Raw genomic sequence first — 15,193 nt, 5'->3', positions numbered from 1 at the left:
CGCTCAGTGTGTCTCTGTCAGTGGAATTCTCGCCCATTCTTCCTCGGCAGACAGCTCGCGCTCAGTGTCTCTCAGTGGAATTCTCGCCCATTCTTCCTCGGCAGACAGCTCGCGCTCAGTGTCGCGCTCAGTGGAATTCTCGCCCATTCTTCCTCGGCAGACAGCTCGCGCTCAGTGTGTCTCTGTCAGTGGAATTCTTGCCCATTCTTCCTCGGCAGACAGCTCGCGCTCAGTGTGTCTCTGTCAGTGGAATTCTCGCCCATTCTTCCTCGGCAGACAGCTCGCGCTCAGTGTGTCTCTGTCAGTGGAATTCTTGCCCCTTCTTCCTCGGCAGACAGCTCGCGCTCAGTGTGTCTCTGTCAGTGGAATTCTCGCCCATTCTTCCTCGGCAGACAGCTCGCGCTCAGTGTGTCTCTCTCAGTGGAATTCTCGCCCATTCTTCCTCGGCAGACAGCTCGCGCTCAGTGTCTCTCAGTGGAATTCTCGCCCATTCTTCCTCGGCAGACAGCTCGCGCTCAGTGTCGCGCTCAGTGGAATTCTCGCCCCTTCTTCCTCGGCAGACAGCTCGCGCTCAGTGTGTCTCTGTCAGTGGAATTCTCGCCCATTCTTCCTCGGCAGACAGCTCGCGCTCAGTGTGTCTCTGTCAGTGGAATTCTCGCCCCTTCTTCCTCGGCAGACAGCTCGCGCTCAGTGTGTCTCTGTCAGTGGAATTCTCGCCCATTCTTCCTCGGCAGACAGCTCGCGCTCAGTGTGTCTCTCAGTGGAATTCTCGCCCATTCTTCCTCGGCAGACAACTCGCGCTCAGTGTCTCTCTCAGTGGAATTCTCCCCCATTCTTCCTCGGCAGACAGCTCGTGCTCAGTGTCTCTCTCAGTGGAATTCTCGCCCATTCTTCCTCGGCAGACAGCTCGCGCTCAGTGTGTCTCTCTCAGTGGAATTCTCGCCCATTCTTCCTCGGCAGACAGCTCGCGCTCAGTGGAATTCTCGCCCATTCTTCCTCGGCAGACAGCTCGCGCTCAGTGCGTCTCTGTCAGTGGAATTCTCGCCCATTCTTCCTCGGCAGACAGCTCGCGCTCAGTGCGTCTCTGTCAGTGGAATTCTCGCCCATTCTTCCACGGCAGACAGCTCGCGCTCAGTGTCTCGCTCAGTGGAATTCTCGCCCATTCTTCCTCGGCAGACAGCTCGCGCTCAGTGTCTCTCTCAGTGGAATTCTCGCCCATTCTTCCTCGGCAGACAGCTCGCGCTCAGTGTCTCTCTCAGTGGAATTCTCGCCCATTCTTCCTCGGCAGACAGCTTGCGCTCAGTGTGTCTCTCAGTGGAATTCTCGCCCATTCTTCCTCGGCAGACAGCTCGCGCTCAGTGTCTCTGTCAGTGGAATTCTCGACGATTCTTCCTCGGCAGACAGCTCGCGCTCAGTGTGTCTCTGTCAGTGGAATTCTCTCCCATTCTTCCTCGGCAGACAGCTCGCGCTCAGTGTGTCTCTGTCAGTGGAATTCTCGCCCATTCTTCCTCGGCAGACAGCTCGCGCTCAGTGTCTCTCAGTGGAATTCTCGCCCATTCTTCCTCGGCAGACAGCTCGCGCTCAGTGTCGCGCTCAGTGGAATTCTCGCCCATTCTTCCTCGGCAGACAGCTCGCGCTCAGTGCGTCTCTGTCAGTGGAATTCTCGCCCATTCTTCCTCGGCAGACAGCTCGCGCTCAGTGCGTCTCTGTCAGTGGAATTCTCGCCCATTCTTCCACGGCAGACAGCTCGCGCTCAGTGTCTCGCTCAGTGGAATTCTCGCCCATTCTTCCTCGGCAGACAGCTCGCGCTCAGTGTCTCTCTCAGTGGAATTCTCGCCCATTCTTCCTCGGCAGACAGCTCGCGCTCAGTGTCTCTCTCAGTGGAATTCTCGCCCATTCTTCCTCGGCAGACAGCTTGCGCTCAGTGTGTCTCTCAGTGGAATTCTCGCCCATTCTTCCTCGGCAGACAGCTCGCGCTCAGTGTCTCTGTCAGTGGAATTCTCGACGATTCTTCCTCGGCAGACAGCTCGCGCTCAGTGTGTCTCTGTCAGTGGAATTCTCGCCCATTCTTCCTCGGCAGACAGCTCGCGCTCAGTGTGTCTCTGTCAGTGGAATTCTCGCCCATTCTTCCTCGGCAGACAGCTCGCGCTCAGTGTCTCTCAGTGGAATTCTCGCCCATTCTTCCTCGGCAGACAGCTCGCGCTCAGTGTCGCGCTCAGTGGAATTCTCGCCCATTCTTCCTCGGCAGACAGCTCGCGCTCAGTGTGTCTCTGTCAGTGGAATTCTCGCCCATTCTTCCTCGGCAGACAGCTCGCGCTCAGTGTGTCTCTGTCAGTGGAATTCTCGCCCATTCTTCCTCGGCAGACAGCTCGCGCTCAGTGTGTCTCTGTCAGTGGAATTCTTGCCCCTTCTTCCTCGGCAGACAGCTCGCGCTCAGTGTGTCTCTGTCAGTGGAATTCTCGCCCATTCTTCCTCGGCAGACAGCTCGCGCTCAGTGTGCCTCTCTCAGTGGAATTCTCGCCCATTCTTCCTCGGCAGACAGCTCGCGCTCAGTGTCTCTCAGTGGAATTCTCGCCCATTCTTCCTCGGCAGACAGCTCGCGCTCAGTGTCGCGCTCAGTGGAATTCTCGCCCCTTCTTCCTCGGCAGACAGCTCGCGCTCAGTGTGTCTCTGTCAGTGGAATTCTCGCCCATTCTTCCTCGGCAGACAGCTCGCGCTCAGTGTGTCTCTGTCAGTGGAATTCTCGCCCCTTCTTCCTCGGCAGACAGCTCGCGCTCAGTGTGTCTCTGTCAGTGGAATTCTCGCCCATTCTTCCTCGGCAGACAGCTCGCGCTCAGTGTGTCTCTCAGTGGAATTCTCGCCCATTCTTCCTCGGCAGACAACTCGCGCTCAGTGTCTCTCTCAGTGGAATTCTCCCCCATTCTTCCTCGGCAGACAGCTCGTGCTCAGTGTCTCTCTCAGTGGAATTCTCGCCCATTCTTCCTCGGCAGACAGCTCGCGCTCAGTGTGTCTCTCAGTGGAATTCTCGCCCATTCTTCCTCGGCAGACAGCTCGCGCTCAGTGTCTCTGTCAGTGGAATTCTCGCCCATTCTTCCTCGGCAGACAGCTCACGCTCAGTGTGTCTCTGTCAGTGGAATTCTCGCCCATTCTTCCTCGGCAGACAGCTCGCGCTCAGTGTCTCTGTCAGTGGAATTCTCGCCCATTCTTCCTCGGCAGACAGCTCGCGCTCAGTGTCTCTCTCGGTGGAATTCTCGCCCATTCTTCCTCGGCAGACAGCTCGCGCTCAGTGTGTCTCTGTCAGTGGAATTCTCGCCCATTCTTCCTCGGCAGACAGCTCGCGCTCAGTGTGTCTCTGTCAGTGGAATTCTCGCCCATTCTTCCTCGGCAGACAGCTCGCGCTCAGTGTGTCTCTGTCAGTGGAATTCTCGCCCATTCTTCCTCGGCAGACAGCTCGCGCTCAGTGTGTCTCTCAGTGGAATTCTCGCCCATTCTTCCTCGGCAGACAGCTCGCGCTCAGTGTCTCTGTCAGTGGAATTCTCGCCCATTCCTCGGCAGACAGCTCGCGCTCAGTGTCTCTCTCGGTGGAATTCTCACCCATTCTTCCTCGGCAGACAGCTCGCGCTCAGTGTGTCTCTGTCAGTGGAATTCTCACCCATTCTTCCTCGGCAGACAGCTCGCGCTCAGTGTGTCTCTGTCAGTGGAATTCTCGCCCATTCTTCCTCGGCAGACAGCTCGCGCTCAGTGTGTCTCTGTCAGTGGAATTCTCGCCCATTCCTCGGCAGACAGCTCGCGCTCAGTGTCTCTCTCGGTGGAATTCTCGCCCATTCTTCCTCGGCAGACAGCTCACGCTCAGTGTGTCTCTGTCAGTGGAATTCTCGCCCATTCTTCCTCGGCAGACAGCTCGCGCTCAGTGTGTCTCTCTCAGTGGAATTCTCGCCCATTCTTCCTCGGCAGACAACTCGCGCTCAGTGTCTCTCTCAGTGGAATTCTCCCCCATTCTTCCTCGGCAGACAGCTCACGCTCAGTGTCTCTCTCAGTGGAATTCTCGCCCATTCTTCCTCGGCAGACAGCTCGCGCTCAGTGTGTCTCTCAGTGGAATTCTCGCCCATTCTTCCTCGGCAGACAGCTCGCGCTCAGTGTCTCTGTCAGTGGAATTCTCGCCCATTCTTCCTCGGCAGACAGCTCACGCTCAGTGTGTCTCTGTCAGTGGAATTCTCGCCCATTGTTCCTCAGCAGACAGCTCGCGCTCAGTGTCTCTGTCAGTGGAATTCTCGCCCATTCTTCCTCGGCAGACAGCTCACGCTCAGTGTGTCTCTGTCAGTGGAATTCTCGCCCATTGTTCCTCAGCAGACAGCTCGCGCTCAGTGTCTCTGTCAGTGGAATTCTCGCCCATTCCTCGGCAGACAGCTCGCGCTCAGTGTCTCTCTCGGTGGAATTCTCGCCCATTCTTCCTCGGCAGACAGCTCGCGCTCAGTGTGTCTCTGTCAGTGGAATTCTCGCCCATTCTTCCTCGGCAGACAGCTTGCGCTCAGTGTGTCTCTGTCAGTGGAATTCTCGCCCATTCTTCCTCGGCAGACAGCTCGCGCTCAGTGTCTCTGTCAGTGGAATTCTCGCCCATTCCTCGGCAGACAGCTCGCGCTCAGTGTCTCTCTCGGTGGAATTCTCACCCATTCTTCCTCGGCAGACAGCTCGCGCTCAGTGTGTCTCTGTCAGTGGAATTTTCGCCCATTCTTCCTCGGCAGACAGCTCGCGCTCAGTGTGTCTCTGTCAGTGGAATTCTCGCCCATTCTTCCTCGGCAGACAGCTCGCGCTCAGTGTGTCTCTGTCAGTGGAATTCTCGCCCATTCCTCGGCAGACAGCTCGCGCTCAGTGTCTCTCTCGATGGAATTCTCGCCCATTCTTCCTCGGCAGACAGCTCACGCTCAGTGTGTCTCTGTCAGTGGAATTCTCGCCCATTCTTCCTCGGCAGACAGCTCGCGCTCAGTGTCTCTCTCGATGGAATTCTCGCCCATTCTTCCTCGGCAGACAGCTCACGCTCAGTGTGTCTCTGTCAGTGGAATTCTCGCCCATTCTTCCTCGGCAGACAGCTCGCGCTCAGTGTCTCTCTCGGTGGAATTCTCGCCCATTCTTCCTCGGCAGACAGCTCGCGCTCAGTGTCTCTCTCGATGGAATTCTCGCCCATTCTTCCTCGGCAGACAGCTCGCGCTCAGTGTGTCTCTGTCAGTGGAATTCTCGCCCATTCTTCCTCTGCAGACAGCTCGCGCTCAGTGTGTCTCTGTCAGTGGAATTCTCGCCCATTCTTCCTCGGCAGACAGCTCGCGCTCAGTGTGTCTCTGTCAGTGGAATTCTCGCCCATTCCTCGGCAGACAGCTCGCGCTCAGTGTCTCTCTCGATGGAATTCTCGCCCATTCTTCCTCGGCAGACAGCTCACGCTCAGTGTGTCTCTGTCAGTGGAATTCTCGCCCATTCTTCCTCGGCAGACAGCTCGCGCTCAGTGTGTCTCTGTCAGTGGAATTCTCGCCCATTCTTCCTCGGCAGACAGCTCGCGCTCAGTGTGTCTCTGTCAGTGGAATTCTCGCCCATTCTTCCTCGGCAGACAGCTCGCGCTCAGTGTGTCTCTGTCAGTGGAATTCTCGCCCATTCTTCCTCGGCAGACAGCTCGCGCTCAGTGTGTCTCTGTCAGTGGAATTCTCGCCCATTCTTCCTCGGCAGACAGCTCGCGCTCAGTGTCTCTCTCATAGGAATTCTCACCCATTCTTTCTCGGCAGACAGCTCACGCTCAGTGTGTCTCTCAGTGGACAAACGTACGCAATCAGCATGGGATCAAATACGTCTTTCCCCCCCTGTACAAGCCACATTTATTTTGTGACAGTCATGCGCCCTTTTGAATGCGTTGTGCTCGGGTTCGTCTGTTTCTTGCCTTCTGCAGAGGAGACGCTTTCGTTGCATTTTCCCCGGTTTAGCCGTGATTATGACTTGCACCAGTAATACCGGTCACACAGATAGTGGACTGGTCACAGGAAGAGTCTTGGGAAGTGTAGGTGACATTGTGTCTGATGTGTGATGTTCCCTCAGCTGCTCCTGTGCTGGACGCCATAAAGCAGAACGAGGAGACGGTCCATGTGGGGGGCACCATGAAGCTGTCCTGTAAGATCCATTCGTTTTACCCGGCCCCCATAGAGGCTACCTGGCACACAGACGACGGACGTTCCCTGCCCTCGGTCACCACTGACGTCCTCTCTGACCAGTCGGGTCTGTTCCATGCCACCAGCTCCATGAGTTACACCCCAGCACTGAGGGATCGTAGAAGGACTTTCAGGTGTGAGGTGAAACATCAAAGTTCTGGATCCCTGAAGATGGAGACATGGCACCTGGAGCATCTGGGTGAGTGGAGCAGAACAAGTCCTGTCCATATTGTGACAGCCTGTCTAATAATACACTGCACGGACACATTTATTTTGCTTTATAAAATGAAACAATGGTTGAAAACTTAATGTTTCTTGTGATCAGGCAAATTGTTCTGTAAGTCAAAGCCAGTGACTGAAATGTCCTGCACTGGGGCCTGCTGAGAACTCCCTGACTGCCACATGGCGGCCAACCATTCAGGGGTCACTGTCCTATCTTCTTTGTATGTACAGTGGGGTATAAAGTATTTATGTCGGGGTAGCTATTTAGGGAGGGCTAAATTAACCCTTCACGGTTGATCCAATGATTTCCAAATTAGTTCATAGGGCGTTGCTAGCAACTGGGAATGACCACACGGAGACGGGGGTCTCTGTATGGGAGGATCCAGGCAGATCACTAGTCCCCTTTATTTTAGTCACTTCTTTTATAATCTTTTGCTTAATTATGCAAATTTCTCAACTACCAATAACCTCATTGTAATACATTCACTTTATAAGCCAATAGTATTGCAAGAAAACCGGAATATGTCCCTAGTTACGTGACGTAGAGAATAGAACAATAGCACATTCTTTTAGGGTCTCATATCTCATATCTTCTACAGGATAGAACAGTCTAGTTTCAGAACAGCTGCGAACTTTCACCTAATTACAAAATTTATCTTGTAAACAACAAAATGGCGTCGCAAGCACAAAAATGGATCCTGGAGAACAAGATGTCCTGTACACCTGAATACTGTACTTCACATTTAGTCAGCCACCAATTGTACAAGTTCTCCCCCTTATAAAGATGAGAGCAGCCTGTAATTGACATCATAGGTCGACCACAACTATGAGAGTCACAATGAGAAAACAAATCCATAAAATCTCCTTGTCTGATTTGGGAAGATTTATTTTGCAGATTATGGTGGAAAATAAGTATTTGGTCACTAACCAAAGTTCCTCTCAATATTTTGTCATCTATCCTTTGTTGGCAATGACAGAGGTCAGACCAGAGGCGTATCTAGGCTTCCTGGCACCCGGGGCAAGAATTTGGTTCGGCAACCCCCCCACACACACACACACCAAGTACATATGCGACTTGCACACTTAGCCACTTGTACCCAGGAGCTGCTCTCCCTAATGCTCTCAATGTTCAGTAAAAAACTGAAAGCAGGAAGAGAAGCTCGTTGTCAAGTATGAAAGTCGCGTATGAGTGAAGTGTCCGTGTGATGACTACTGGAACCTGCAGAGCTGAATTCTGACATTGCAGCTTCTGAATTCTCACAATGAATGCACTGCACACTTTTAGGATTCTCCCTTGCCGATGTACAGTCATGTCAGCACAAGTATGTGATTTATATACTTCTGGCCACATTCCGACTAGACGTGCCCGGCCTCGCTCCGTTCATTTTCATTGAGTGAGGCCACACACGTCTAGTCAGCATGTGACCGCATGTATGTAAATTACCGGCACGAGAGAATCCTGACAGTGTGCAGTGAGCACTGTGAGAATTCAGAAGTCTGCAGTTACATAGAATGACTGCAGACTCAGCAAAAACCTGGACAACCCCTGTAATGCTCCTAACAAATAAAATCATAAGTCAGTAGCACAAATAACATTTACATCCAGGTACCTTATAGATGACGTCGTCTCTGTAGTCGTTCTCCTTTTCTTCTTCTTGTCCAGACCCCATGATGAGTTTTCTCATCCACAGCCGTCTCTGCAGACTTCCATCTTCTCCTGATAGAAGTGTCATTATAATGCTCCTAAATAAAAATATCTGCAATATACTGTCGCCTCACACTATTCCCCTCCCTCCTCTAACATCCCCCTGTTCACCATACTGTCTCATCATATATTTACCCCCTCACTCTCTATACTGTCTGCTCACACATACCCCCGACTCCCCATACTATGTCCACATATATTAACCCGTTCGCTCCCCATACTGTCTGCACCCAACCCCCATACTGTTTCCTCATACATACTCTGTGTCCTCAAATCTCCCCACACACATTAAATCCCCCCATCCCCACTCCAAATACCTCACACACATTAAATAACCCCCCATCCACACTCCAAATCCCTCACAAACATTAAATAACCCACCCATCCCCACTCCCAAATCCCCCCCACACATTATGTACCCCCCACTCCAAATCCCCCACACATTAACCCCATCCCTACTCATTAACCCCCCCAAACAATAACCCCCATCCCCACTCATTAATTCCATCCCCACTCATTAACCCCCCATCCATACTCCCAAATCCCCCAACACATTATGTACCCCCCCACTCCAAATCCCCCACATATTAACCCCCATCCCCACTCATTAACGCCCCAGACATTAATTCCATCCCCACTCATTAACCCTCCACAAATTAATTCCATCCCCACTCATTAACCCCCCACACATTAACCCCCATCCCCACTCATTAACCCCCACACCCCCACACATTAACCCCCATCCCGACTCATTAACCCCCCACACATTAACCCCATCCCCACTCTTTACCCCCCACACAGTAACCCCCATCCCCACTCTTTAACCCCCCACACAGTAACCCCCATCCCCACTCTTTAACCCCCACACAGTAACCCCCATCCCCACTCATTAACCCCCCCACTCATTAACCTCCATCCCCACACATTAACCCCCATCCATTAACCCCATCCCCACTCTTTAACCCCCCACACATTAATCCCCATCCCCACATTAACCTCATCTCCACTCATTAACCCCCCCCACGCATTAATCCCATCCCCACTCATTAACCCCACTACACATTAACCCCATCGCCACACATTAACACCCCCCCATCTTTGGTGGTTTCCTCAGCTCCACATTGGAGCACACTTACCACCAGCGCAGAGCGTTCACTCTGGGCGCCGGGGAGTGACGTCAGCAGCGTGATCACATGACCTGATCGCGCTGCTGACATCGCTCTGGCCCGGCGGTCAGAGCTGCAATTGTACTGGCGTCTAAACAGACGCCAGTACAATTGTTCCCTGGGAGCCGGCACGCGCACCTTCTCTGTGCCAGCTGTCAGCTTGACAGCTGACACAGAGAACCGTCGGCTCTCAGGCCAGGGGGGCGGCATAACGCAGCCGCCAGGGAGGACACTGCGGACCACTGCATTGCGGCCCGGACTGCACCCACTGCCGGCTGCGCCCAGGGCAACTGCCCCGGTTGCCCCCCCTAGATACGCCCCTGGGTCAGACGTTTCCTGTAATTCTTCACACGGTTGGCACACACTGTTGGTGGTGTGTTGGCCCATTCCTCCATGCAGATCTCCTCTAGAGCAGTGAGGTTTTGGGCCTGTCGCTGGGCAACACGGACTTTCAAATCCCTCCAAAGGTTTTCTATGGGGTTGAGATCTGGAGACTGGCTAGGCCACTCCAGGACCTTCATATGTTTCTTACAAAGCCACTCCTTCATTGTCCTGTCGGTGTGCTTGGGATCATTATCATGCTGAAAGACCCATCCTCTTCAATGCCCTTGCTGATGGAAGGAGGTTTACACTCAAAATCTCACCATACATGGCCCCGTTCATTCTTTCATGTACACGTATCTGTAGTCCTGGTCCCTGGGTAGATGCAATAGGGTCTGCACCTTGCCAGGCGTTTCAGATGAAATCTTCGATCTATGGATCCAGAGTAAACGTTCATGTCTGGGTATAGCGCCTTGACTTACTCCTGCCTTACATGCACTGGGCTTTAGATTTGATGGTGTGGAATGCATCAACTACCTCGGGAATGACAATAAATGGCTCATTTTTGAGGCATTGGAATAAAGAGGCCACGACACTAGAGACATTTCCAATCCAGAGACGGTAGTACTGGGCAGGCCCAGAAATATCCAAGGGGATTTAGTAGATCTAGGGAGGGGCACTTTCAGTATAGCCCTAATCTTGAGATGCTTAGTGCCTGGAAACAGGCAATGCCCAAGGTAGATGACGGTGGACTTCCACAACTGGAATTTGTCTTCTGAAGCGTTGCACCCATGTTCTGCTAGGAATTTCAGCAGAGATTGGTATTCAGTTGGGCATAACTGATCCGTGATGCAGCAAAGAAGATCATCCACATATTGTAAGAGTATGGTGGATGGATCAAGGGGGTGCCACTTATCTAGCACAGTCTTTAAGGATGTGGAAAACAAGGAAGAGGAGATAGCGGCTCCCTGAGCAAAGACTGCCCATGCATACTGGGCACCTCTGTGGGTGAAGCCAAAATAAGAGGTGCACTCTGTGGACAGGGAGACAGAGAAAAAGACATTGGGCAGATCAATCATTGTGAAACAGGGGATACTGCAACAGAGAGGAGCCAGAAGACTGCAGCATCTGATTTCTCCTACTCCTGCACTGATTAGAAGCACTTCAACTTCATATTAAACGGAGCAGGTTTCTTCTAGCAGTGTAGGGGTTAATTTGCTCAGTTGAGAGCTCCTGGAAGCTTTCTTGCATTAAGGCTCAGCTGTGCACTGTTGGCTCCTCCCATCTCCTATATAATCTGGGTCCTGGCTAGCACTCCTTGTCAGAGGTAGCTTGTGCTGCATGGCTGGAGATTGTTGGTGGTTTTATTGGAGAAAGTGTTTGGTGGATTTATCTGTGACTGTACCCCACGTCCTTGTACTGTGTACCCCACGTCCATGTACTGTGTACGCCATATCCTTGTACTGTGTACCCCACGTCCTTGTACTGTGTACCCCACGTCCTTGTACTGTGTACCCCACGTCCTTGTACTGTGTACGCCACGTCCTTGTACTGTGTACGCAGCGTCCTTATACTGTGTACCCCACGTCCTTGTGCAGTGTACCCCACGTCCTTGTACTGTGTATCCCACGTCCTTGTACTGTGTACCCCACGTCCTTGTACTGTGTGCGCCACGTCCTTGTACTGTGTGCGCCACGTCCTTGTACTTTGTACGCCACGTCCTTGTACTTTGTACGCCACGTCCTTGTACTTTGTATGCCACGTCCTTGTACTGTGTACCCCACGTCCTTGTACAGTGTACGCCACGTCCTTGTACTGTGTACGCCACGTCCCTGTACTGTGTACGCCACGTCCTTGTACTGTGTACGCCACGTCCTTGTACTGTGTACCCCACGTCCTTGTACTGTGTACCCCACGTCCTTGTACTGTGTATCCCACGTCCTTGTACTGTGTACCCCACGTCCTTGTACTTTGTACGCCACGTCCTTGTAATGTGTACCCCACGTCCTTGTACTGTGTACGCCACGTCCTTGTGCTGTGTACGCCACGTCCTTGTGCTGTGTACGCCACGTCCTTGTGCTGTGTACGCCACGTCCTTGTGCTGTGTAGGCCACGTCCTTGTGCTGTGTACGCCACGTCCTTGTGCTGTGTACCCCACGTCCTTGTGCTGTGTACCCCACGTCCTTGTGCTGTGTACCCCACGTCCTTGTGCTGTGTACCCCACGTCCTTGTGCTGTGTACCCCACGTCCCTGTACTGTGTACGCCACGTCCCTGTACTGTGTACCCCACGTCCTTGTACTGTGTACCCCACGTCCCTGTACTGTGTATGCCACGTCCTTGTGCTGTGTACGACACGTCCTTGTACTGTGTACGCCATGTCCTTGTACTGTGTACCCCACGTCCTTGTACTGTGTATGACACTTCCTTGTACTGTGTATGCCACGTCCTTGTACTGTGTATGCCACGTCCCTGTACTGTGTATGCCATGTCCTTGTACTGTATCTGTACCTTCTTTCTTGCAGTGTCTGAACCTCAGGTCTCTGATATTCGCTGTCATCCTGCTACTCCGGAGTCCGGCTCGGCAGTGACCTTATCCTGTGACGTCGACCACTTGTACCCTAGAGAGTGCATCGTTCAGTGGTATAAAGGTCGGACTAAGCTGCCATCAGACAAGTGGAAGGAGACTTTTCAGGAAGATCCGGAGTCAGCGACGTTTTGGGGAACCATAGAGCTGCACTTCACCGCAGATCACACCTGTCATCAGGAGGACTTCCGTCTGGAGCTGACTCACTGCGGAACGACCATTGAGAAGCATCTCAGACTGACCCTGGGAGGTAATTATCAGAGAGGTTCTGTCCTGGAGATATCAGGAAATGCATGTACTGCTCAGCCACAAGGTTACCGCCACCCCCAACCCTTGGTTTTTGCACCTTTGTGGTGTCTTCCTCTTCTTTTATCGCTTGACTTTTTTTTTTAGATTTCTGTTGACATTGCTGTATGAGGGTTTGTTTTTTTGTGGGATGAGCGATAGGTTTTTTTGACCATCCATTGGTCACAGTCAGTGTGATGTACAGACAAGTGAGAAAAAAATCCAGCGGGGATGAAATGGTGAAAAGAATGTAATTCCACCATTGGGGCCTTGTTTTTACGGCATTTATTGTGCAGAAAAAGTAGCCAGTAATAGAACTCTCCAGGTCTGTGAGATTAGGCAATACTAGACTTCAAAAGATTATTTTTTTTCTTTTAAAGTGCCTGTCAGCAGGATTGTGCTCCGTGACTACAGACAGTGTCAGGTCAGCGCCGTTATACTGATTACACTGATGCCTGTCAGCCGGATTGTGCTCAGTGACTACAGACAGTGTCAGGTCAGTGCCGTTATACTGATTACACTGATGCCTGTCAGCAGGATTGTTCTCAGTGACTACAGACAGTGTCAGGTCAGTGCTGTTATACTGATTACACTGATACCTGTGATCAGGATTGTGCTCAGTGACTACAGACAGTGTCAGGTCGGTGCTGTTATACTGATTACACTGATACCTGTGATCAGGATTGTGCTCAGTGACTACAGACAGTGTCAGGTCGGTGCCGTTATACTGATTACACTGATACCTGTGATCAGGATTGTGCTCAGTGACTACAGACAGTGTCAGGTCGGTGCTGTTATACTGATTACACTGATGCCTGTCAGCAGGATTGTGCTCAGTGACTACAGACAGTGTCAGGTCAGCGCCGTTATACTGATTACACTGATACCTGTCAGCAGGATTGTGCTCAGTGACTACAGTGTCAGGTCAGCACTGTTATACTGATTACACTGATACCTGTCAGCAGGATTGTGCTCAGTGACTACAGTGTCAGGTCGGCCCGTTATACTGATTACACTGATACCTGTGATCAAGATTGTGCTCAGTGACTACAGACAGTGTCAGGTCAGCGCCGTTATACTGATTACACTGATAGCTGTGATCAGGATTGTGCTCAGTGACTACAGACAGTGTCAGGTCGGTGCTGTGTCAGGTCAGCACCGTTATACTGATTACACTGACACCTGTGATCAGGATTGTGCTCAGTGACTACAGACAGTGTCAGGTCATCACCTTTATACTGATTACACTGATACCTGTGATCAGGATTGTGCTCAGTGACTACAGACAGTGTCAGGTCAGCACCGTTATACTGATTACACTGATACCTGTCAGCAGGATTGTGCTCAGTGACTACAGACAGTGTCAGGTCAGCGCCGTTATACTGATTACACTGACACCTGTCAGCAGGATTGTGCTCAGTGACCACACACCGTGTCGGGTCGGCGCCGTTCTATTGATTACACTGATACCTGGTGATGGAATCCGTCTTGTGGTTGCTGTGGAATCTTTATTTTCAGTTTTGTGTTAATGAGGTTCTCATGCCCTAAGGCGGGGTTCATGTATGTGGTGTCTGATTGGGTATTCATAATGCATCCTGCTGACAACAAAACAACCACAAGATAGATTCCATCAGCAGGTGTCAGTGTAATCAGTATAACGGCGCCAACCTGACACTGTGTGTAGTCACTGAGCACAATCCTGATCACAGGTATCAGTGTAATCAGTATAACAGCATCGACCTGACACTGTCTGTAGTCACTGAGCACAATCCTGCTGACAGGTATCAGTGTAATCAGTATAACGACACCGACCTGACACTGTCTGCAGTCACTGAGCATAATCCTGCTGACAGGTATCAGTGTAATCAGTATAACGGCACCGACCTGACACTGTCTGTAGTCACTGAGCACAATCCTGCTGACAGGTGTCAGTGTAATCAGTATAACGGCGCTGACCTGACACTGTGTGTAGTCACTGAACACAATGCTGCTGACAGATTCCCTTTAAGTGGTGAATTTTTTTTTTTACAAATTTCATAAAAAGAAAAAAGCAAACAAAAAACCAACAAGGACAGCCTTGCTCTGTCACCATTTTCTGCCTTCCTTCACTTTTCATTTTCCCAGGAATGAGCGGTGCGCGGGCTGATGCAGTAATTGGTCCCGTGGTGGAGCACATGCAACGACACGATTGTTGCATTTGTTTGTCGGTGCGACTTTACTTTTCATGGTGCTCAATGTATGGTAAAATGAATTCTATATCTGCATTGACTGGATGAGAAAAAACAGGTTTTGTGTAGTCCCCCGAGGGGAACTGAACCTGTCACGATGATCGTAGAGCCTCAGGCTTCACAGGTGAATGAAGTCTGCAGCAATGCCGGCCTTCAGTAGAACTCCGGCTACTATGACAACCCTTCAGTCCCCCACCAGACCATCTGGGGTACCTGGTACACACGCTGGAAGTCGCGCCATTTAATGCTGCTGTCAGCCAGTGGGAGGCCAGCTCTCCAGAGCACTAGCTCTCCGGAGCTCCTGCCAATATTCTGCACCTCGGGAAGTCGCTCTCTCTTTTCTCGCAGGTCCGTCTTTGGCTCTTGGCTTCTTCAGGCAATGAAACCTCAACCCCCGACCTCCAATAGCTCTGTTGGCACGTAGTACCTTCTCCAGGCTCCTGTGTCCTCTAGGGAGCACTCAGTCAGGCCGGTCTCCTTCACGTAAGCTTAGTTG

At 51.9% G+C, this 15,193-nt stretch overlaps 1 protein-coding gene across 1 annotated transcript in view; it reads left to right on the top strand.

The window, feature by feature from the left end:
* The window catches only part of LOC141077384 (uncharacterized), a 143,312-nt gene that overhangs the window by 110,413 nt on the left and 17,706 nt on the right, over positions 1-15,193 (top strand). The window contains exons 7-8 of the mRNA XM_073564284.1: positions 6,076-6,384; positions 12,123-12,434. Coding sequence (XP_073420385.1) covers positions 6,076-6,384; positions 12,123-12,434 — 621 coding nt within the window. The remainder of the gene's footprint in view (positions 1-6,075; positions 6,385-12,122; positions 12,435-15,193) is intronic.

This window comes from Dendrobates tinctorius, unplaced genomic scaffold, assembly GCF_039654945.1.
Source record: "Dendrobates tinctorius isolate UK_male_01 unplaced genomic scaffold, ASM3965494v1 ptg000445l, whole genome shotgun sequence".
Lineage (NCBI taxonomy): Eukaryota > Metazoa > Chordata > Amphibia > Anura > Dendrobatidae > Dendrobates > Dendrobates tinctorius.
Note: the sequence above shows the minus strand (reverse complement) of the source record. Positions and strands in the feature narration are given on the sequence as shown.